The sequence below is a fragment of the Lepidochelys kempii genome, chromosome 13, assembly GCF_965140285.1.
Source record: "Lepidochelys kempii isolate rLepKem1 chromosome 13, rLepKem1.hap1, whole genome shotgun sequence".
In the NCBI taxonomy this organism is placed as follows: domain Eukaryota; kingdom Metazoa; phylum Chordata; order Testudines; family Cheloniidae; genus Lepidochelys; species Lepidochelys kempii.
In genome coordinates this window covers 37,617,422-37,638,965 of record NC_136392.1, presented here as the reverse complement: position 1 = coordinate 37,638,965, position 21,544 = coordinate 37,617,422, and the positions used below count along the sequence as shown (strand labels likewise).

At 58.9% G+C, this 21,544-nt stretch overlaps 1 protein-coding gene across 4 annotated transcripts; it reads left to right on the top strand.

The window, feature by feature from the left end:
* The first annotated feature begins 114 nt into the window (after positions 1-114).
* Positions 115-14,184, top strand: LOC140896644 (ubiquitin carboxyl-terminal hydrolase CYLD). 4 transcript variants are annotated; one of them, XM_073308581.2, is made up of 16 exons: positions 115-190; positions 3,412-3,469; positions 4,083-4,515; positions 4,836-5,168; positions 5,275-5,380; positions 5,843-6,162; positions 6,397-6,565; positions 6,760-6,901; positions 7,335-7,457; positions 8,081-8,172; positions 8,410-8,473; positions 8,831-8,972; positions 9,085-9,193; positions 9,675-9,793; positions 9,983-10,199; positions 11,323-14,184. In XM_073308581.2, exons 2-16 carry the CDS (start codon positions 3,456-3,458, stop codon positions 11,505-11,507), a joined length of 2,568 nt encoding a protein of 855 aa, XP_073164682.1. In that variant the 5' UTR covers positions 115-190; positions 3,412-3,455; the 3' UTR covers positions 11,508-14,184. The 4 variants fall into 4 exon arrangements, with proteins under 4 accessions (XP_073164682.1, XP_073164683.1, XP_073164684.1 ...); XM_073308582.2 differs by lacking the exon at positions 115-190 and having other exon boundaries at positions 3,103-3,469; positions 4,083-4,434; XM_073308583.2 differs by lacking the exons at positions 115-190; positions 4,836-5,168 and having other exon boundaries at positions 3,103-3,469.
* Positions 14,185-21,544: the final 7,360 nt, after the last annotated feature.

Sequence of the window (21,544 nt, the reverse complement as noted above, 5' to 3'; positions counted from 1 at the left end):
CGCCGGCTCCGTTCCGGCCCCAGGGCGGGGACCGGCTGGCTCAGGGGGGTGGGGAATGGGTCCTTTCCCCTATAGGGGGCGCCAGCTCCGTGCCGGCCCCAGGGCGGGGACTAGCTGGTTCCAGGGGATGAGGAATAGAGCATGGGGCCTTTCCCCTCTGGGGGGCGCTGGTGACTGGCTGGCTAAGGGGGTGAGTAATGGGTCCTTTCCCCTCTAGGGGGCGCCAGCTCCGAGCCGGCCCAGGGTCAGCAGGCGGCTGAAGTCTCTGCAACCCTTTTCCCGTTCAGTCGGGGGATCCGCTCTGGTTTCTGCTCTGACCTGTGGCTGGGTGAAGCTGTCCAAAGAGGGGTGGTGGCCAAGTCCCCCCCCCACCCCGTCGCCTGTGCAGACCTCGGGGTGGGCTGCTTGGAAAACCGGGAGCAACTTCCCCGTTGCAACTGGAATGGGCTTGCTGCAGCCCCCTCCCTTTGCCCCTGGAAATAGCCAGTGGGATGGAAGACCTCTGGTCTAGGAGGGTCCACACCCAGATCTCCTGGTGCCCCTCACTCCTGACCCGCAGCCCCTGCGAGCTCAGCCCCGGAGGGGTTAATGTTTTCAGGTTCCCTTTGCCATGACCAGCGAGTAAATGACGTGGTTAAGAAAATCCAGAACAGCCCTGGTCTCCCTCGTTCTCATTAAACTAATGGAAACCAGGCCAAGCTTGGGGGGCTGGGATCGGGGCCAAACGTCGGGCCTGGCCCAGCCTGAATCGATATCCCAGCGTCTGGGCCGGCTGGGGCCCCTGGGGGGGATCAAAGGCCTCGCCCCCGAGCTGGGTGGGCAGTGCTGCCCTTGAACCCCACCCTTCACCAGCCCTGCATCTCAGAGATCCCCAACCCCTCCCCTGGCCTCTCTGCACCCCAACCCTGCAGCCCCCCTCCGTCTTGCCAAACCCTGGCCCTCCAGCCCCACACTGTCCTTCCAGAACCCGACCTGAGCCTCTCCCCTACTTCCCACTCTGCCCCCACCATGCCCCCTTTCCGCTCCAGCTCTGTCCCCCAGCCTCCCCTCCCTTATAGCCCCGGCCTGAGCCTCTCTCCCCATCTCACCACCCCTTCTAGTACAGGTGCCTCGACCCCCCATTTCCTTTCAGACCCCTCCCCCAACTCCCTACTCTCCAACCCCCCACGTGCTCCTTCACTTCCCCTCCAGCTTCCCTTCCAGGCTCCCCTCCTGCCCCCACTTCTCCTCTACCCCCCCCCACCGCAGCTCTTCCCCCATCTGACTAACCCTCTCTAATCCAGTGGCCCCAACACCCTCACCCATTTCCCTGCAGACCCCCCCTCCCTTCCGCGCCCCGAACTCTCCCTCCTTACTCCTCCCCCAGTTCCTTTACCACCACCCCCGACCCCCCCCAGATGATTCGCACTCCCCCAGCCCTTCCCCCATGTCTGTGTGTCCCATTGACGTGGGTCTGGCTCCGCTCTCCAGTAGAAATCACGCCCCTGAGAGCTGGACTCTGACCCGAGACTGCGGAGATTTCGCAGCCCGCCCGCGCCGATCCGTCCGCTTCCCCAAAGTGTGTCGGAGAAAGAAAGAAAAGGGGAAAGGACCAGAAAGGACAAATCTCAGCCTCAGAATGTCACCTGCCAACTTAGGTCCCCCATGTCCAGCAGGGGGCAGAGTGACAAACTCTCCCCAGCCCCCCCTCCCCCCCGCCACAAGCCTGCATGGAATTATCAGCACCTGCCCCCCCACAGTGCCCATTGTACTGTACAGCCGCCCCCACCCTCTGCTGCCCCCTAGTGCCCATTACACAGTACAGCCGCCCCTTCCCCGCCCCCACCCTCTGCTGCCCCTAGTGGCCATTATACAGTATAGCCGCCCCTTCCCCGCCCCCACCCTCTGCTGCCCCCTAGTGCCCATTGCACAGTATAGCCGCCCCTTCCCCGCCCCCACCCTCTGCTGCCCCTAGTGGCCATTATACAGTATAGCCGCCCCTTCCCCGCCCCCACCCTCTGCTGCCCCCTAGTGCCCATTACACAGTATAGCCGCCCCTTCCCCGCCCCCACCCTCTGCTGCCCCCTAGTGCCCATTACACAGTATAGCCGCCCCTTCCCCGCCCCCACCCTCTGCTGCCCCTAGTGGCCATTATACAGTATAGCCGCCCCTTCCCCGCCCCCACCCTCTGCTGCCCCCTAGTGCCCATTATACAGTACAGCCGCCCCTTCCCCGCCCCCAACCTCTGCTGCCCCAGGACAAAGCTTCCAGCTGGAGACCAAAGGGTTGTGTGGCGGGGTGAAGACCGGGGCATTTGGAGACCTGGACCACTGGCACTAAGGGGAGAGGGACAGAGCCAGGGCCAGCCAAGGGGACTTCAGGGTCCACGTGGCTCCCAGGAGCCTTTATCTCAACCCTGGCCTTTGTGGGGGACCCAAGGTCAGGCCGACAAAGCGTGCCACGCGAAGCAGGGAGTATGTCTGCCATCGCTGCCGGTACCCCCTGGGTGTCCTGGGCTCACAAGGATCCCAGCCGTGGTTCATCTGGGCTGGATCAGCTGAGCTGAGCCCCGCAGAGGAGAGGGGTGGCTGGTACTAAAGTTCCTGTCTCAGAGGCCGGGGGGACTGCCTCTGCAGAGACATGGGGGTCCTGCTGGGGCCCCGGCCCAGTGAAGGGGTCACTCCCAGGAGACGGGTGCCTGGCAGAGTACAGTGCAGCCCTGTGGCTGGGCGACAGGGACAGGGGTGATACTGGGATTGGGAACGGGAGTTGTGGCTGCCATGGGATAGTCTGCATCCCCCGCAGGACCACCCAGTGCAGCTCCACGTCAGTGGGGCACAGGCGTGTGGGTCAGAGACTGTACATGGTCCATCCACTTGAGCCAGACCCACCCCCTGCCTTCTGTCATACACAGAGCAGGGCTGCTGCCCCCCAGAAGTGGGTGGAACAGACAGACAGAAACCCCCTTTTTGTAGTGTCAAACACTAGACCCCACTGCCATAAAGCCAGCCTGCTCTTTCTTTCTTTCTTTCTTTCTTTCCCCACCCCTCTCCACCCTCATTGGCTCCTCTCCCCTTCATCACACCCCTTTGATTCACACCCCCTTTCTCTCCAGCCCCACCCCCAGCCTCTGCCACTTCCTCTTTTGTTGTTTTCAGGGTTCCCACACGAGTCCCCCAAGGGGTGGGGGAGAGCTGGGACGCTCCTCGCCCACTCTCCCTGGCCCCACAGCCCCTGTTCTGGCAAGGCAGGGAGCGGGGGAACGAAGAAGACTTCCTGGAGGACGAGTGGCGAAGGAGGGGGAGGGCAGTTGCGGGCTTGAGGTTCTTCCCACCCGGCTGACTCTGTCTCCTTCCCTCTCTTTCTGAACTTTCTTTTCTCTCTCTCTCTCACTATCTCTCTCTCTCTCTTCCTCCATCCCTTGTGCTCCAGCTCGTCGGGGAAACCCCACCACGACTGATGACATCCGGACGGGGATGACGGGCGACAGGCGAGTCTCCGTCGGGTACCCAGGGACATCCTTTCCCCCAGAGCAGGATGGGCCCCCGTGGCCCGGGCCCCCAAGGCCCTTGCCCCCAGAGCAGGATGGGTCCCCGCAGCCCGTCCCCCTAGCAGGATCATAGACTCCCTTGGTGTTGGGGTCCTGAGTTTCCCCCATCCCAATGTTCCCCTCAGCCTGCCTGGTCTCTCCCACTCCCCGTCTCCTAGATCAACCTCGCCCCCCCCCCCGCCCGCCTGGTTCCCCCACTCCTGTTCCTATCCACGGGCTGCTCAGCCTGGTCTCTCCCCCCACCCATCGACCTCCCCCCACAGTCTGTTTTCCCCTGCCTCCCAGATGGGATTGACCCCTCAGCCCTGGCTGCCCCCAATTATCCCCTAAACCTGGTCTCCCCCACTGATATCCCCCGCCTGCTTGGTCTCCCCCCTCCCCTCCAGGATACTGGTTTCTCCGGATCAGCTCCCCAGCTTGGTGTCCCCCATCCCCTCCTAATGCCCCCCTAACCTGCTATCCCTCTCTCCTGGGTGTGCCCCTCAGCCCAGTCTCCCCCGCTCTCCTCACGCAGCAGTCAGCCCCTCTCTGATCTCCTCTCTCCCACCTCCAGGTCTCACCCCCCCATCACCATGCGGCCACGCCGGTTCTTCATCTTGGTGCAGGATTTCTCTGGGGAAGGTGGGGGGCAGGTGCCCCGGGGCAGCCTCCTGAGCCAGGCGGGCGAGCCCCCCGCTTTGGACTGCCCCTTCTGGGCCAAGCTGCTGGACACGGAGGCCATGGTGCAGCTGCCGGCTCGGGCTGCACGGGAGCTGAGCAAAGAGCAAGCTGGGATGCTGCAGGCCGTGACCAATGGGGACGAGCGACTGGGGCTCTTCAGACAGGAGGGGCTGCTGCGCAGGCGGGGGGCCCTGCGCCCAGGGGACCGGGTCCGGGTCCAGATCACCTCGGCCTCCGGGGAAAAGGTCCGGGGTGTCCTGCGCTACCGGGGACCCATGGGAGACAGCAAGGAGCAGGCTGGAGTCATCTTTGGGGTGGAGCTGGTGGTGAGTGAAGGGGGAGCCTCTAGGGGGCACCAGCTCCAGTCAAGGATTGGCTGGACTGGGGGGAATGGAACATGATGTCTTACCCCCCTAGGGGGCACCAGCTCTGACCCGGGCCTGGTGGGCTAAAGGGGGTGGGGGATAGGACATGGGGCCTTTCCCCTCGAGGGCGCACCAGCTCCAATCTGGAACTGGCTGGCTCAAGGGTCAGGGAACAGGACATGGGGCCTTTCCCCTCTAGGGCGCACCAGCTCCAATCTGGCCTCATGGTAGGGGACTGTATCAGGCATCCATGTCAACCCCCCTATTCTGTTCCTCTCCAGGGATCAGCGGCTGGGAAGGGTTTCACCGACGGCTCCTTCAGAGGCCAGAAGTTCTTCTCATGCCGGGAGAACTGCGGGGTTTTTGTGCCTGTGAGCCGGATTGAGCCGGATGAGGGGGCCGAGTGCAGCCCCCTGATAGCTCCCCGGGGCAGCCGCCGGGCATGCACCAGGCTCCAGCTGGCCACAGGGGACCCCCTCAAATCTCCTCCACCCCTGGAGCTCGGAGATCGGGTCTTCTTCAAGATGGGTGACAGTGCCCCTGGGGGCACTGTGTTTTTCTGCGACTATCTGCCCAAGAAGGAGATGGCTGGGGTCTTCGTGGGGATCTGCCTGGTGAGAGGGCGTTGACCCCCAACTTCCAGGGTGGGATCAGACAGCAAGATCCTTATTGAGAGGATCATAATTGGGGGCCCCTTTCCTGAATCCCCTTATTTTCCAGGATCAGCCTGTTGGCTCATGGGATGGCAAATTCAGTGGCCAATCGCTCTGCCACTTCCCCTCTCCGGAGCACGGGATCCTCCTGCCAATCACCAAAGTCCATAAAGGTAGGACCTACAGTAAACAGCAGGGGCGGGAGGCCCTCTGGGCTCGGCTTCATTGTACGGGGCGTTGGCCCTGCCCATGTCATGCGGTCGCTGAGATACAACAGCATTTCTTGGCCAACAAGATGGCTGCCCTCATGGCCTCTCTCCCAGGCATGCAATGGGACATAATGACATCCCTTCCAGACCTTCCGACTAGCTGTCCAAGATGGCTACCCTAATGGTGGTCACTTTCTGCCAGCCAAAATGGCCACCCCCCTGTAGCGGTCAATGCCTGTTGGCCAAGATGGTCACCCCAGTGCCAGTCAGTGATCACTGGCCAAGCTGGCCTCCTCAGGGGTGGTCAAAGCCTGACAGCCAAGATGGCCATCCCAGTGGTGGTCAATACCTGATGGCCAAGATGGCCATCCAACAGGCCCCATCTGCTTAATGTCTGCCATGTTGTTTTGGTTCCTTTCCCTACAGAAAAGGCTGATGAAGGCCCCAAGGCCTTGAGTGATGACCCCTCCCTAAGGCTCCTCAATGACCCCCCATCCCCCTCCTCCATTCGGTATCCACCCAGGCCGGAATGGGGGTCCCCTCATGGCTCTCCCTCCTCCCTGTTGATGGGGGGCACTGAGGAGCAGGGGGAAGGGGAGGAGGAGGAAGGAGAGGAGGAGGAGCTGGCTTTTCCTCTGCTGGAAATCAACTCAATGGTGGAGGTGCACGACCCCCCCATCTACGGGGTGATCCGCTGGATTGGGGCGCCGCCGGATGTGGGGGAGACCATTGCAGGGCTGGAGCTGGTGAGACAATGGCAGACATCTGCAGGGGACAGACATGGGGGTTTATGGGACCCCAACCCTGTCCTGAGTGGGGTCACCCCCATGGGGCAGGGTATGGGACTCTCATCCCATCTTTAGTAGGGTCAATCCATGGGAGGATTATAGGGCCCCCCAGCTGCCTCCCTCCTGGGGTCATCCCATGGGGAGCAATGGGACTCCTGGCCCCCTTGACACAGTCCCTGCCCCTCTCTCCAGGAGGAGCCGCTGCCCTCAGGCTGCACGGACGGGATCTACCGAGGGATGCGGTACTTCCAGTGCCCGCCCGGCAAGGCCCTCTTCGTCAAGCTACGCCACTGCCGGCCCGATGCCCGCTTCGGGGCTCCCCAGCCCCCTGAGAACCCCGTGCTGCGCTGCAACTCACTGGGTAAGTCCCTGGGGGCCTGGCAGGGGAGAGATGGAAGGTGGGGGGCACGCCACTGCGGGGGGCGGGCATTGGAGGGGGTGGGGGACAATGCCCCAGGGGGTGGGGACAGAGCTGAGGGGGGTGTCTCCCTATAGGGATGGGAGGGGCGGGCTAGTGATAGCAATCCCAGTCCAGGTCTGCCTCCCCTCCCACAGCTTTCAGGGTCTATGCCAGCGAGCGGGTGCCAGAGGACACCCCCCCAGGGCTGGGTGAAGAGGGGGGGCAGCGCCTGATGGGCTGGAAGAAAGGGATCCAGGGCCATTGCAACTCCTGCTACCTCGATGCCACCCTCTTCTGGTGAGTGACTTCCCCCCCACCCCCCGCCCTAACCACTAAGCCCCACTCCCCTCCCAGAGCCAGGGAGAGAACCCAGGAGTCCTGGCTCCCAGTCCCCGCCCTGGCTTTATTCCCTAGCCCCCACTCCCCTCCCAGAGCCAAGGAGAGAACCCAAGAGTCCTGGCTCCCAGCCCCCACCCACCTGCCTGCCTGTTCATTGGCCGCTCTAACCACTGGGCCCCCTTCCCTCCCCTCCCAGAGCCAGGAATAGAACCCAAGAGTCCTGGCTCCCACCTCCCCCGCCCTCTAACCACTAGCCCCCATTCCCCTCCCCGCACTGTGGAGAGACCCCAGGAGTCCTGGCTCCCAGCCCCCTGCTCTAACCACTAGCCCCCACTCCCCTCCCAGAGCCAAAGAGAGAACTCAGGAGTCCTGACCTTCCTTGCCCCCACAGCATGTTTGCCTTCAGCTCCGTGCTGGACTCGCTGCTGCTGCGCCCCGCGGACAAGAACGATGGGGCGTCTTACGAGGAGACCCGGGACCTGCTGAGAACTGAGATCGTTAACCCCCTGCGCAAGTGCGAGCATGGGGGGCGGGTGTCTCTCCAGGGGGTGAGGGGTCCATGGAGGGGTGAGGGGGGGTCTCTCCAGGAGGCAGGTGGGTCTCTGGGGGTGAGGGGTCTATGGAGGGGTGAGGAGGGGTCTCTGGGGTTGAAGGGGGGTCTCTCCAGGATCCAGGGGGAGTCTCTGGGGGTGAACAGGGGTCTTTCCAAGGGCAGGGGGGTCTCTGGGGGTGAAGGGTTTGTGGAAGGGTGAGGGGGGGTCTCTGGGGATGAAGGGGGGTCTCTCCAGGGTGCAGGGGAGTCTATGGGGGAGACAGGTCTATGGAAGGGTGTGTGGGGGTCTCTGGAGATGAAGGGGGTCTCTCCAGGGGGCAGGAGCTCTCTGGGGGTGGGGGTCTATGAAGGGGTGAGGGGGTCTCTGGGGGATGTGGGGGGTCTCTCCAGGGGGTAAGGGGGGGTCTCTGTGGGTGAGGAGGTGTTTGGAGGAGGGAGGAAGGGAGGGGGTGTCTCTGGGAGAGGCTGGGGGTGTGGCAGGTTCTGTCCAGGGGGAGGGAGTCCCAGCGGGAGGGGGCTGAGGGGGAGGTATGTAGGCAGATTGCCAGTGGGGTAACCCCCCACCCCCAACCCCCCACCCCCAGACACGGCTACGTCTGCGCCACCAAGGTGATGTCCCTGCGGCGGGTCCTGGAGGCAGCTGGACACTCCCCAGGCTTCACCAGCGAGGAGAAAGGTGGGGTGGGGAGGGGAATGGGACAGGAGGAGCCGGGGTGCAGGGAAGGGGGTGGGGGAGAGTGGCGGGGGGAGGGGCAGGGTATATGGGGCAAAGAGGTTGGGGTGCAGAGGGAGGGGATGTGGGGAAGGGGCCACGGGAGGTTTGGGGGTGCAGGGGAAAGGGGTGGAGGGGCTGGGGGAGGGGGGCTGGGGAAGCAGGGGGTCCCCGCTCTCACCCATGCATTCCCCCCCCCAGACCCCGAGGAGTTCCTCACCCTGCTGTTCCGGGTGCTGAAGATGGAGCCCCTCTTTAAGATCCGGTAAGACTCCCCCAGCCCCTCATTCCCCTGTCTGGCCAGCTCCTCCCCCTCCCCATCTGCCTGACTGGCAGGGTCTCCCCTCCCTCCACCCCCTCCCCCTTCTGCTGCCCCCCCCCACCAAGCTTCCACCCCCCCACCACTGTCTGCCAAACACCCGCTACCCCACTACCCCGCTTATCCCCCCCTACAATTCTCTCCAAAGTCCCCCTCCCAACCCCCCTTCCTCACACCCTCTCCATCTCCCCGCTACACATTCCCCTTCTACTCCTCCTAACACCCCCCAGCTCCCCCCTTTCCCCCTCCACTCCCCCCGCTCTCTGCCCCCCACTAACCCCATCTCTCTCTCCCCCCACCCAGGTCAGCGGACAAGGACCCCCAGGGCTGCATCTTCTACCAGATCTTCATGGAGGGTGGTGCAGGGGGGGCAGGCCGGGGGGTCCCCACAGTGCAGCAGCTGCTGGAGGGGTCACTGGTCGCCGGTGACCTCAAGTTCACTGAGGTGAGAGGTGGGGGACAAGGGGAGGAGCTGGGTGCTGGGGGGGGGGACTGGAGCCCCTATCCCCCCTTCCTGCCCCCCCACACTAACCCCTTCTTGCCCCTACCCCCGTCAGGCCCCCTCCTGCCTCATCCTGCAGATGCCCCGCAATGGCAAGGACTACAAGGCCTTCGCCACCATCCTGCCCAGCCTGGAGCTGGACCTCACTGACCTGCTGGAGGACAGTAAGGGGGGGGCAGGGGAGGGCTGGGGGGCGGTGGGTAGTGAGAGAAGGAGGGGACAGCCAGGAGGTGGGCAGGAGATGTGAGGAATGTGGCAAGACGGGGGTGGATGGGGGGCAGTGAGGAAGGGGGAGGTTTGCGGGGAAGGGGAGGGGTCAGCAAGGAGGAGGGTGGCGGGGGGTGCGAGAGGGTTGGGGTCAGAAGAAGGTAATGGGGGAGGGGCACAGAAAGATGGACGGAGGGGCAGGGGCAGAAAGAGGTGGTGCGGAAGGGTCACAGGGAGGTGGGGGGAGTGGAGGGGTCAGAAGGAGGGGGTGTGGGAGGAGATGGTGGAGGAGGGGCAGGCAGCCGATGGGGGTGTTGGGGAGGGGGTAGCGGGAGGGGGCAGGGTGCAGGGAGGTGGCGGGGGAGGGGAAGCAGTGCGGAGGGGGTTTGGCCCTGGGGTGCTGGTGCTGTGACTGACCACCCCCCTCTGCTTTGACAGCCCCCCGGGAGTGCTGTATCTGTCAGGATCTGGCACGGAGCGAATGCCCCGAGTGCTACGGGGACCCCAGCATCGGGACAGGGAGCACCCGTCAGTACTGCACTGTCTGCTGGCAGCAGGTACTGCCCACTGGCCACCAGGGGGAGACACGGCGATGGGGGTGGGGGGCGTTGGGGGCCAGAGGGGAGAAGGGGATGGAGGATGCAGGGAGTATTGGGGGGTGGGGGAGGCAGAGGTGGGTGTCTGGGGGAGGTGGGGGGGGTTCTGGGACATGCTGTTCCCTGTAATCACCCCCTCCCCCCACCCAGGTTCACCGTCACCGTGCCCGGCGCTCCCACCACCCCCGCGCCCTGCGCCTACCCCCAGAGCTGGAGCACCTGCCACCCCCACCAGGCCCCCTGCCCCGCCAGACTATGCAGCTCTACGCCGCCCTCTGCATCCAGACCAGCCACTATGTGGCCTTCGCCCGCCACGGTCCGCACCGCGGCCAATGGCTCTTCTTTGACAGCATGGCCGACCGCCAGGGTGAGCTGTGCGCCGGCCCTTTAAGGGCGGCGGGGGGCAGGGGGGCGGTGTCGCTGCAGGGGGCGTGGCTGGGGGCTGCCCCTGGTGGGCACCCCAGGAATTGCAGCAGGGAGACTCCCGTCTTCCTTCCTTCTTTCCATCCATTTTCTCTCTCTCCCTTTTCTCCTTCCCTCTTTTTTCTTTTCTCTCCTTTCTGTCCTTACCTCCATTTTCCTCCAGCTCTTCCCTCTTTTCCTTCTCTCATTTTCTCCTTCCTTCTTTTCTTCGATTCTCACCATTCTTTCCCCTTTTCCTTCTCTATTTCCATCTGTTTTTTCCTTCTCTCCCTTTTCTCCTTCCTGCTTTCCTCCACCTATTTCTTTGCTCTCTTCTCCTTCCCTCTTTCTCTCCATTTGCTCCTTCTCTTTTCAACTTCTCCTTCCTTTTCTTTTTTCTTTCTCTCATTTCCCTTTCCTCCTCTCTCTCCATTTTTTCCTTTTTCCTTTTGTCTCTTTTTTCTTTTCTGTCTCATTTCTTCCCCTTTCCCCTTTATGAGTCTCTCTCCATTTTCTCTTCTCTTTCCCATTCCCCCTCTCTCCCCTTTATATTCTTCTCTCTCTCCATTTTCTCTTTCCCGTTCTTTCCTTTTCTATATTCTCTCCACTTTCTCCTTTTTCTGTTTTGCACTTGTCTTTCCCCTTCACTTTCCCCTTTTTCCACTCCTTTTTCTTCCCCCCAATTTCTCCTCCTTTATATCCATCCTTCTCTCCACTTTTTCCTTCTCTCTCTTTCTAGCTTTTGTCACTCCTTATTTCTCCCTCTTTTGTTTCCAATTTTGTTTTTCCTCTCTCTCCTTTTTCTTATTCTCATCTTCTCTCTCCATTTCTCCATTCTCCTCTTCCCATTTTCTTTATCCATTCCTCTTGTCCCTCTTTCTCTGTTAATTTTCTCATTCCCTTTTTTGCTTCATTTTCTCATTCCCTTCTTCCTCTCTCCATTTTCTTGTTCCCATCTTCTCCCCCTTTCCATACCTTCCCTCCCTCCCTCCCGCCTCTATTTTATTCATTCTTTTTCTCTCCTTTTCCTCCTTCTCTCTTTCCCTCTCTCCTTTTTAACCCCTTCCTTCCCCCTTCTTCCTTTCCAGGTGGCCAGAATGGCTTCAACATCCCACGGGTCACACCTTGCCCGGAGGTGGCCGACTACCTGGAGATGAGCCCGGAGGAGCTCCAGGTGCTGGACCCCAAGTCCCTGCCCCCCTGCGCCCGACGCCTGCTCTGTGATGCCTACATGTGCCTCTACCACAGCCCCACCCTTGGGCTCTACAAATAGTCTCTCCCCTGGGGTGGAGGGATACGGTGACTGGGGAGAGGGCAACGAGACTCCATCAGCCCCAGGACTGCAGCCCAGTGAGGGGACTTTATTTGCACCATGAATGGGACACCTGTGCCTTTAAGAAGCGGCTGGGAACTACTTGGACCTATAGCTCAACCTTGGTATCCTTATGCCCCTTAAAGGGGCTGGATCAGAGCTGACGCCCCCTAAAGGGGAAAGGCCCTGTGTCCCATTCCCCTCCCTCCGAGCCAGCCGGTCCTCCATCCTGGGGCAAGATGGGAGCTGGCGCCCCCTAGAGGGGAAAGGCTCCATGTCCCGTTCCCCACCCCCTGAGCCAGCCAGTCCCACATCCTGGGTCCAGATGGGAGCCCCCCTATTCACCCACCTCCATGCAGGTGGTCTAATTTCTGGAGCAAGAGCAAGCACACGAGCTCTGAGTTTTTCTACACCCTGCTGGGGGGACAAGAGGGCCTGAACCTGGTCCCCACTTCTTCTGCTGCTTCCCCCTGCCCCGCTCCCCGTGGCCTGTAGGTGGTGATGGCCCCATTGTGACACCTCCATTAAAAGCGGACAGGACTGAAAAATCCCATTGCCGCAGGCCTGAACCAAACCAGATTTAAGACTCATCCTTTGCAAACCTGCCTGAGTAAACTGGTGACGTATAGGATTACGGCGCCGAGAAGAACTGGACCTACCCGATCTTTATCTCAGCAGCTGGGCTGTGATGCCACTGTGCTGTAGAGGCTTGCCGCACCGAGCAGCCGCTGCAGACATCCTGGAGGGCTTCCAGGAGAGACGGGGGGCAGTGAGGACATCCCTGGACAAGGCCAGGGCTCTGCTGGAATCCGGGGTGCAATTCTGGGCCCCAACCGTTCCAGAAGGAGGGATTTAAACTGGAGCAGGCACTGAGAAGGGACGACCAGGGGAACGGAGAGTCGGGCTGACGCGAGGGGAGTGAAAGAGCTGGGCTTGTTTAGTCTACCAAAAAGCCAGCCGAGAGGAGATCTGTCTGCCGGCTATAAATACACCAGGCCGGGGGCGGGCTAAATACCAGGGAGGGTGAAGAGCTATTGAAGCTAAAGGACAATGTTGGCATGAGAACAAATGGCTGCAAACAGGCCATCAACCAACTCCAGCTGGAAAGGAGGAGGAGGTTTCTCAGCACCAGAGGGGTGAGGGGCTGGAATGACCTCCAATAGGGGGTGTGGGGGCAAATAATCAAGTAGATTTAAGGTTGAGCTGGGGAAATGGATTAATGCAATTGTATGACAGGGAGGGAGCCTTGGAGCCAATCGTCCTCTGTTCCTAATGGTCATGCTTCAGTGTTCCAGACGGCCACTGGCAGGGGTCAGGAAGGGATTCCCCACCCGGTGTATGCTGGGAAGTTATTTTTGAATCACCTTCCTCGGAAGCCCCAGGGATGTCCACTTCTGGAGAGGGGCCATTGGACAGGGAGGGCAGAGGTCTGAGGTCTCCAAGCATCCTCTCTCTCAGGTGCTCTGGCTGGTTCTTGCTCCTGGGCCCAGAGTCTCGCTGGTCGCCGTATGTGGGGCAGGCAAGCAATTTTCCCCCAGCGCAGTTTGGCAGGGACCTGGGCGGGTTGCCTCCCTCTGCAGCATGTGGGTGCAGATAACTTGCCAAGATTAGCTGGATTCCATGGGGTGAGTGTTGGCATTGGACACTAATTGGATTAAACTCCCACTCTGGGTAGGCAAGCCCGAAGAGCGACCGACTTTGTGCCGATTCTGTTCCCAGAGTGGAATGTGATTCACCCCCCAGAACTACTAGCTTCCCCGGTGTAGACCAGCCCTTAGTGATAAGGAAGGTCACGAGGTGTGGTAGCAAGTTTCACTACCCCCTGCCACATTGATCCTGCCACGCCCCAAAAGACCTTCACTTTGTGTGGGCCTGCTACTGTCTCTGTGTCACGCCGAGGGTTTGGGACGTCAGGGCTGGTGCCAGAGAGAGCCCAGACCTTAGGCTGGGATCTAAGAGCGATATCCTGAGCTGGGGACCAGGATCAGGGTCCCAGTGCTGATGCCAGGGGCAAAGCTGGTGGCAAGGCCCAAGTACCGATGCTAGGGGTTGGGACTGGAGTCGCCCTTCCAGGCCCGGGCTGGGGTCGGCAGACTGAACCGAGAGACGGGTCCATCTCTGGCTGGCCTCCTTGCACAGTCACTTTCTGGAATGCCTCCTGGGTTCAAATAGGGCATCTGGGCCAATCAGGGACCAGGAGGAAGCTGTCACGCAGTCCGGCCCTCTGAGGCGGTACTTCCTGTGGTGGTGATCTTCCAGGGAAGGGTGCCCGTGGCATGGAGGTGTCAGCCACCCCTGCAGAACCTCACCCCTGAGCCTGCTGCTCTCCTAGAGCCAAGCCCCTGGGAAATCCTTCTGGGGATCCCCTCTGCCCAGGAGTGGGGTTTCAGGTGGCAAGGGTGGGACCCGGCTGTGCCAGCCCAATATGTGAGGAAGGTCTCCTCCCCGATGCTAGCGGCACCTCATCGGATTGGAGGGGAGCAGTGGCCCCACCCAGAGGAAAGATGGGGCACAGACCAGCTGATCACCCCAAGAAGACTGCAGAGGGGATGGGGCTGTGTAACCATCTGCCCTGTCTGCCCTGAGAAGACTTGCAGGAGCAGTGGGGAGCTGATAGGATTGGAGGGGGGGCAGGAGCTCGGGAAGGGTTGTGGGGAACAAGGGGCTGCTGCCGCTGGGGAGGGATCAGGAGAGCCCAGAGTGGGGAGGTAGGTAGGGCTTGGGGTGGAGGGTGGTGTGGGGAGCAGGTATATATAGACCAGCCAGCAGCGGGCACTCAGGGCAGTGGGGGTGGGTGGGATGAAGTGACCACTTTCTGTGCCATTTTTATGAAGCAGGTGTGTGCCTCAGTTTCCCCCTGCACATTGCCTTGCTGCCTGGTGGGTGCACACCGGCTAACGCTGCTCCTGGCACAGGAAGTGCGGGCGGGGGGTGTCTCCTCACTCTCTGGGGGTCAGCAAAGAACAGCTTGGAACCGACCCAGCTTCCAGAGGGGGAGCAAGATTCCCCCAAGGACTGAACGATCGACATCCAGTCGCTGGAAACCCCGGCAGGCGGGATGTGGGGACTGAGCTGGGGAACAAAGGGGAGAAGGTGTCAGGCGGCTGGGGTGGGAGGGTGTGAGCTGGGTCTAAGGGCAAAGAGACAAAGAGCCATTTCCCTCCTTTTATAGCCCCCAAAGAGAAACAAAGGAGTAAAGCAAGGAAATTCAATGCCAACAACTTGGTGAACGCCAAAAAAAAATCGATGCTTTATTCAGGATTGACAAATGCATTGTGTTTCTGCAGCAGATTCGACCCCAAAATGATCCCAAAGCAGAATTCAGGCTGCAGGAGGATTCAATTTTTATCGTTAAATGTCGGTAAATGTTGATTGCACGATAATAATCAAAATCAACAGCTAGGCAAGGTAAGCAAAATGCTATTGGAGTAATTACTAGACTTTGATTAAAGGCCGTTTACACCATATATTTGGCCATGTGCTGTTGACAATTTGTGTTTTACCAGCTATAAAGCTTTAACTTTTTGAATCTCAATGTCCACTGTCATTAAATAATTATTGTCTGTCCTCCTCCACTGTCTGATCCCACTCAATTTCCCACAACTGTGAAAATGTAAATACATATTTTTTTTTAAAAAAGGTTAAAGGCCATAATTTTGCACAACTGAAAATTTAAATTGATCAAAATGGAAGAAAATGTTTATAAACAAACATTGATCATACCTGTTGAAATTAAAAAAAAAAAGGCAAAAATCAAATTCTGCCACACCTAGCCGTAACTATAAAAGACCGAGAGGAGAATTAATTAAATTATCTGTGTTGCTAAGGATCGTGGGAGAGCCGCTTAGGAGAGGCAGATGAGCTGGGTGGGAAGGCGGGGAGGAAGGCACGGATTTCGAGGGATTGATTTGATCCCACAAATTTCTAGGAAGCCAACGCGACACTCAATCCAAGAGGCTCTGGCTTGGCTGTCGCCCATGGGATGGTCACGGCATCGTCAGTGGGCTTTGTCTCCAAGAGGCTCAGGAGGATGAAGGCAGAGGGAGGGAGGAGGGTCAGGTGGGGTCAAGGCACAAGAGGACGGGCTCCTGGCCCAGGCTGAGATGGTACTGCCATACAAAGCAGCTCTGTTTGGGTCTCACAGTCACCTGCAGCATCTCCTCGTTCTCCTGGGCTTCAGTCCAGTCCTCCTCCTGCTTCATCTGGGATCCGCTCCTGCCGTACTGGGCTGACAGGGAGAACTGAGCCTAAGTGATGAGCCCAGTGATGGTGCCTGTCTCGAAAGAGCTGCTGGTGGCCACATCCCAGCTGCCCCCAATGCTGGACAGCTCCTGCTTGGTGGAACCCCCCTTGCAGGTCATCTTCTCGGTCCAGGTGATGGACACATCAGCCACGTTGTCTTGATGCAGTCGCAGCTGCGGATGGAGATGCCCCTGGTGAGGGTCAGGAGCCCTGGTCAGGAAGCTGAACAGGTTGGGGTGGGTGGAGAAGATTCCTCTTGTAAGGCTTGGGTCAGTCCTCACATTGGCTCCCCACTTCTCGTCCACCATGACCAGCGCCTTGTGGGAGTCCATGCGGAGGTAGCAGAGGCCCTGGTGGTGCTTGGGGTGAATGGGGTAGGGGGAGAGCTGGTGGGGCTGGCTCAGGTCCTTCTTGGGCAGGATGACGCCCTGCTCCAGACAGCAGACATAGAAGGTGCTGTGTGGCAGTGTATGAAGTGGTCTCCCTAGCAGTGCAGCGTCCCAACAGACGCACCCTGGTCTGTGCGCAGGTCCTCCACCACCCGGAAGAATCATAGAATCATAGAATCATAGAATATCAGGGTTGGAAGGGACCCCAGAAGGTCATCTAGTCCAACCCCCTGCTCAAAGCAGGACCAATTCCCAGTTAAATCATCCCAGCCAGGGCTTTGTCAAGCCTGACCTTAAAAACCTCTAAGGAAGGAGATTCTACCACCTCCCTAGGTAACGCATTCCAGTATTTCACCACCCTCTTAGTGAAAAAGTTTTTCCTAATATCCAATCTAAACCTCCCCCACTGCAACTTGAGACCATTACTCCTCGTTCTGTCATCTGCTACCATTGAGAACAGTCTAGAGCCATCCTCTTTGGAACCCCCTTTCAGGTAGTTGAAAGCAGCTATCAAATCCCCCCTCATTCTTCTCTTCTGCAGGCTAAACAATCCCAGCTCCCTCAGCCTCTCCTCATAAGTCATGTGTTCCAGTCCCCTAATCATTTTTGTTGCCCTTCGCTGGACTCTCTCCAATTTATCCACATCCTTCTTGAAGTGTGGGGCCCAAAACTGGACACAGTACTCCAGATGAGGCCTCACCAATGTCGAATAGAGGGGAACGATCACACCCCTCGATCTGCTCGCTATGCCCCTTCTTATACATCCCAAAATGCCATTGGCCTTCTTGGCAACAAGGGCACACTGCTGACTCATATCCAGCTTCTCATCCACTGTCACCCCTAGGTCCTTTTCCGCAGAACTGCTGCCTAGCCATTCGGTCCCTAGTCTGTAGCTGTGCATTGGGTTCTTCCGTCCTAAGTGCAGGACCCTGCACTTATCCTTATTGAACCTCATCAGATTTCTTTTGGCCCAATCCTCCAATTTGTCTAGGTCCTTCTGTATCCTATCCCTCCCCTCCAGCGTATCTACCACTCCTCCCAGTTTAGTATCATCCGCAAATTTGCTGAGAGTGCAATCCACACCATCCTCCAGATCATTTATGAAGATATTGAACAAAACTGGCCCCAGGACCGACCCTTGGGATACTCCACTTGATACCGGCTGCCAACTAGACAAGGAGCCATTGATCACTACCCGTTGAGCCCGACAATCTAGCCAGCTTTCTACCCACCTTGTAGTGCATTCATCCAGCCCATACTTCCTTAACTTGCTGACAAGAATACTGTGGGAGACCGTGTCAAAAGCTTTGCTAAAGTCAAGAAACAGTACATCCACTGCTTTCCCTTCATCCACAGAACCAGTAATCTCATCATAAAAGGCGATTAGATTAGTCAGGCATGACCTTCCCTTGGTGAATCCATGCTGGCTGTTCCTGATCACTTTCCTCTCATGCAAGTGCTTCAGGATTGATTCTTTGAGGACCTGCTCCATGATTTTTCCAGGGACTGAAGTGAGGCTGACTGGCCTGTAGTTCCCAGGATCCTCCTTCTTCCCTTTTTTAAAGATTGGCACTACATTAGCCTTTTTCCAGTCATCCGGGACTTCCCCGGTTCGCCACGAGTTTTCAAAGAAGGAGTTGCCCCAGCTGATGTAGACCTTGGAGTCTGTCTGAGAGCCCAGGTAGCGCTCGCTGAGCCGGTGCAAGGGGTGCAGGCTGTGAAGCTGGATCTACTGCCCTTCGTTGAGGCAGTTGGTGGTGAGGTAGCAGCTGAGGTGGTCCTTCTTAGGGACCAGCCTGGCCTTGGGGTGCTTGGGCCTGAGGCAGACACAGAAGAGGTCGGGGAGGCAGAGCCAGCAAGGGGACGGAGCCGGTCTGAGGAGGAGGAACCCCATGGCCCCATAGAGATGGGGGTGGGGGTGGGCCCCCTGGCCTAGGGCTGGAGGGACACCTCAGTAGCGCCAGAGGGGAATCCGGAATGACTCCCCCTGGGCTTTGGACAAAGGCCAGATCGAAAGTTGCTCTGAGCTCCCCAACCCCAGCAGCTGCCAAAAGTAAAGCAGAAGGGACCCACAATGCATCAGGGTTCTCCCTAGAGGGGGAAATAGGGGTAGTGGGGCAGAGCTGGTCAAATAGTGAAGCTCCCACCATGGGACTAAGGTGACCAGACCAACCTAGTAAGGCACAAAACAAGACCAAGTAACCCTGAGAAATGAACCAGGGCAACAGGTTGTGTGGGACCAAGGGTGGTCGTGGGCCTCAGAGACCCCCTGAAATCGCAGATTCCCGAAGAGCTACTGAAGGCGCTTCAGAGGCCCCCCCTCCCCCCAAAGCCATAGAGTCCTCACCATCCTTCTGGACATTTGGCACCTTTATAGGTCTTTCTGCATCATGGTCATTGTGGGTTAGTCAAGCCTTGGTGGGGGGCAGACGGACCTCCTAGGAGTCACTGCCATGAAGGGCTGCGGACAGACCTCATGGTCCAAACAGGCCCACTACTGTCCTGAAGGACGTCTTGGGTCTCTCAGGCCCCTCGTAGGCTGCATGGACCCTCAGGTTCTTCACAGGCCTCAAGGCCATTTATAGTCCCATAGACCACTTGTTTCATGATGTTTTCAGGGGAAAATGTCTGTTTTGGAGAGACTAGCCCCAGTGGGGATGGGGAGGAAGAGACTGGGCACAGGGCCGAGGGCATCTCCATGGGCTTTCTGGCTCAAGAGTTGGGAGGAAGAGAAGGGTCAGGGTCTCTGGTGATGGAGCTATTCTGGCCTTGTCTCCACGGCCTGGAGCGAAGAATAATGTGGTAGCGGTTCATTATTTCTACAGCAGGAGTCCCCAGGCAAGATCACAGCCCCACTGTGCTAAGTGCCGTACATACACGTTGTGAGAGAAAGGCCCTGTCACAGAATATCAGGGGTGGAAGGGACCTCAAGAGGTCATCTAGTCCAACCCCCTGCTCGAAGCAGGGCCAATCCCCAACTCCCCAGACGGCACCCTCAAGCATCACAACCCTGGGTTTAGCAGGCCAATGCTCAAACCACTGAGCTATCCCTCCCAAAGAGCTCACAGTCTATGTAGACCAGCCAGAGGGGAAACTGAGTCACACACAGGGGAAGTGACTTGCCCAAGACCTTGCCTGGCAGCAGAGCCAGGGCTAGAACCCGGGTGTCCTGATTGCCAGCCCAGAGCTCTACCCACTAGACAACACCGCAGGCCCCTGGAGAGAAATTGGGGGCCATGGTGCACTATGTTCACTGGGCCCCACCTCCCACATTTTGCCCCAGTTACAGATCTTTTGGGGACCCCCTGAGTTTGGGGCCTGGTACAATTGCTTCCCATTTGTCCCCCTCTCGTCAGCCCTACGTGGGGCCTGTATCCTACAAACTCTGCCTTTCTCACACCCCACCCACCCCAATCTCCAAGCCCAGCCCCAGGACACTGTGTTTACACAATTCCTTTCTTCTGCCCTGCCGGTCTTGCAACATCTGTGGCGTTGCCTCCACCACTTCCTGGCCCAGGGAGGGTTATGCTAGAGACGCCTGCTGGAGCAGCGGCCGTGTCTCCGAACCCTGCTGGGCTTCTGGGTCTTTATCTCTCTGAGGCTCTCGATATTTCCTGGCAGATCCACAAGTTTCTGGTTGTAAATTCTCCCTGACGTATGGCAGGAGAGCAGGAAAGGAACATCTTGCCAGTGCTGAGCCGTCTCACGCAGGGACCAGCCAGTTGGGGCAGTGCCTGGCCATTGTCTTACAATTCTTCCGCCCCCCACCCCCGACCTCTCCTTGCTGTCTCCCTCAGGGTCTGAGGCTCGATGGCCAGGATCGTTCCACGGAAAGATGCTCCTGGCACCGGCATCTTCCGGAAGAGACACAGAGACTTCATGGTCCGCTCCGACCTGGGCTGCTACTTGCGGACAGAGCGTCTGGAGACCGGACGCAGCATCGAGATCCGGGGTCTGCACCCCTCATGCCAGGGCGGGGATCATTACCTGGGCTCCGAGAGGGACCCTGACATCTACATCATCAAGGGCGACTCCTACCGGGTGGTACAGGACCTGAGCACAGATGAAGGTGCTCAGGTCTACCAGCTGCATCCCAATTGCCGCCGCGGGGACCACTACATGAAACGCGCCGACTTCTTCTTCATCCTCTTCTTTGGCCAGGGGGTCGTGCGTGGTGTGTGCGATTTAAGCACAGACTCCAGGGGTGAAGACATCCCCCTACATCCCCAAAGCTGCCTGGGGCTCTACTACTTTGGCATCGGGAGCTACTGGGCGATGGTCACTGTGGACCAAAGATGGGGAGCTCAGTTCTACCTCTACAAGAGTTTTATCAACGCCAACTTGGCTGCAGTCTACTCCATCCACCCTGACCTGGTGAGTTTCCTTCCTGGGGGGCTGGCCCTGACCAGGGGCCCCTCCTTTGGAGGCTGGCAGTGCATCAAGACCCTCTCCAATGATTCGGACACCCCTATCACCTGGACTCACGCTGTGGCCCGGAAGGTGGGCTTCGCCAAGGAGAAGGTGGCCAGCGTCGGGCGCAACTGGAAGGTGGGCACTTCCGCCTCACTCGGGGCCGGGGAGCTGACAGCAGCTGTTGTCAAGGCCCAGTTCTCACTCTCGGCCGAGTACGGTGGGAGCAGTGTCAAGACGGAGAAGGAGGACTGGACTGAAGCCCGGGAGGAAGAGGAGACCTTCCAGGCTACCCTGGAGCCCAAACAGAGCCTCTACGTGTGGCAGTACCGCCTTGGCCTGGGCCAGGAGCCCATCTTGTTTTGCCGGGACATCAAGTTCACCAAAGACCCCACCCCGCCTGCCACCATCCCACTGCCCCAATTTTAAGACTATCTTGAGGTGGACCAACCAGCATTGGCCAGGACATTCTTGTGCATCCATGTGGTACATCATCATCTTCCTGGTTATTGGGTCACAGCTAGGCACAGCTACCCAAGGTGGGTCTTTTAGCTCACGCACTAAGATCCCAAGGTTCAATCCCTGATGCCAATAACTCCCCGAGGGGCATGGTGGTTACACGGATTGAGCTTCTTTGACTTGCTCTTGTGTTAATGTCTGGAAATCAGCGATGTGGCTGGGGAGTCCAATGGTATTTGCTAGTAATAGGAAGGCTGTTGTGTTAGTCAGGCCACTGGAGTGGGGCTGGATTCAATCCCCGGCTAGGAGCAACTGTCTTCCATGAGTCTTTGGGTGGGTCAAATTCGGGAAACTGAGGTATCAAGTGATTTAAGGGTGAAAGTGATTTAGGCACCTCAGTCCCACTAAAAGCTTCCATGTGACCAAGTCACTGCTAAAAAATGGGGTTTGGCCCCTGAATCACTTTGAACAATTTGACCCTGTTTCCCCATCTGGACA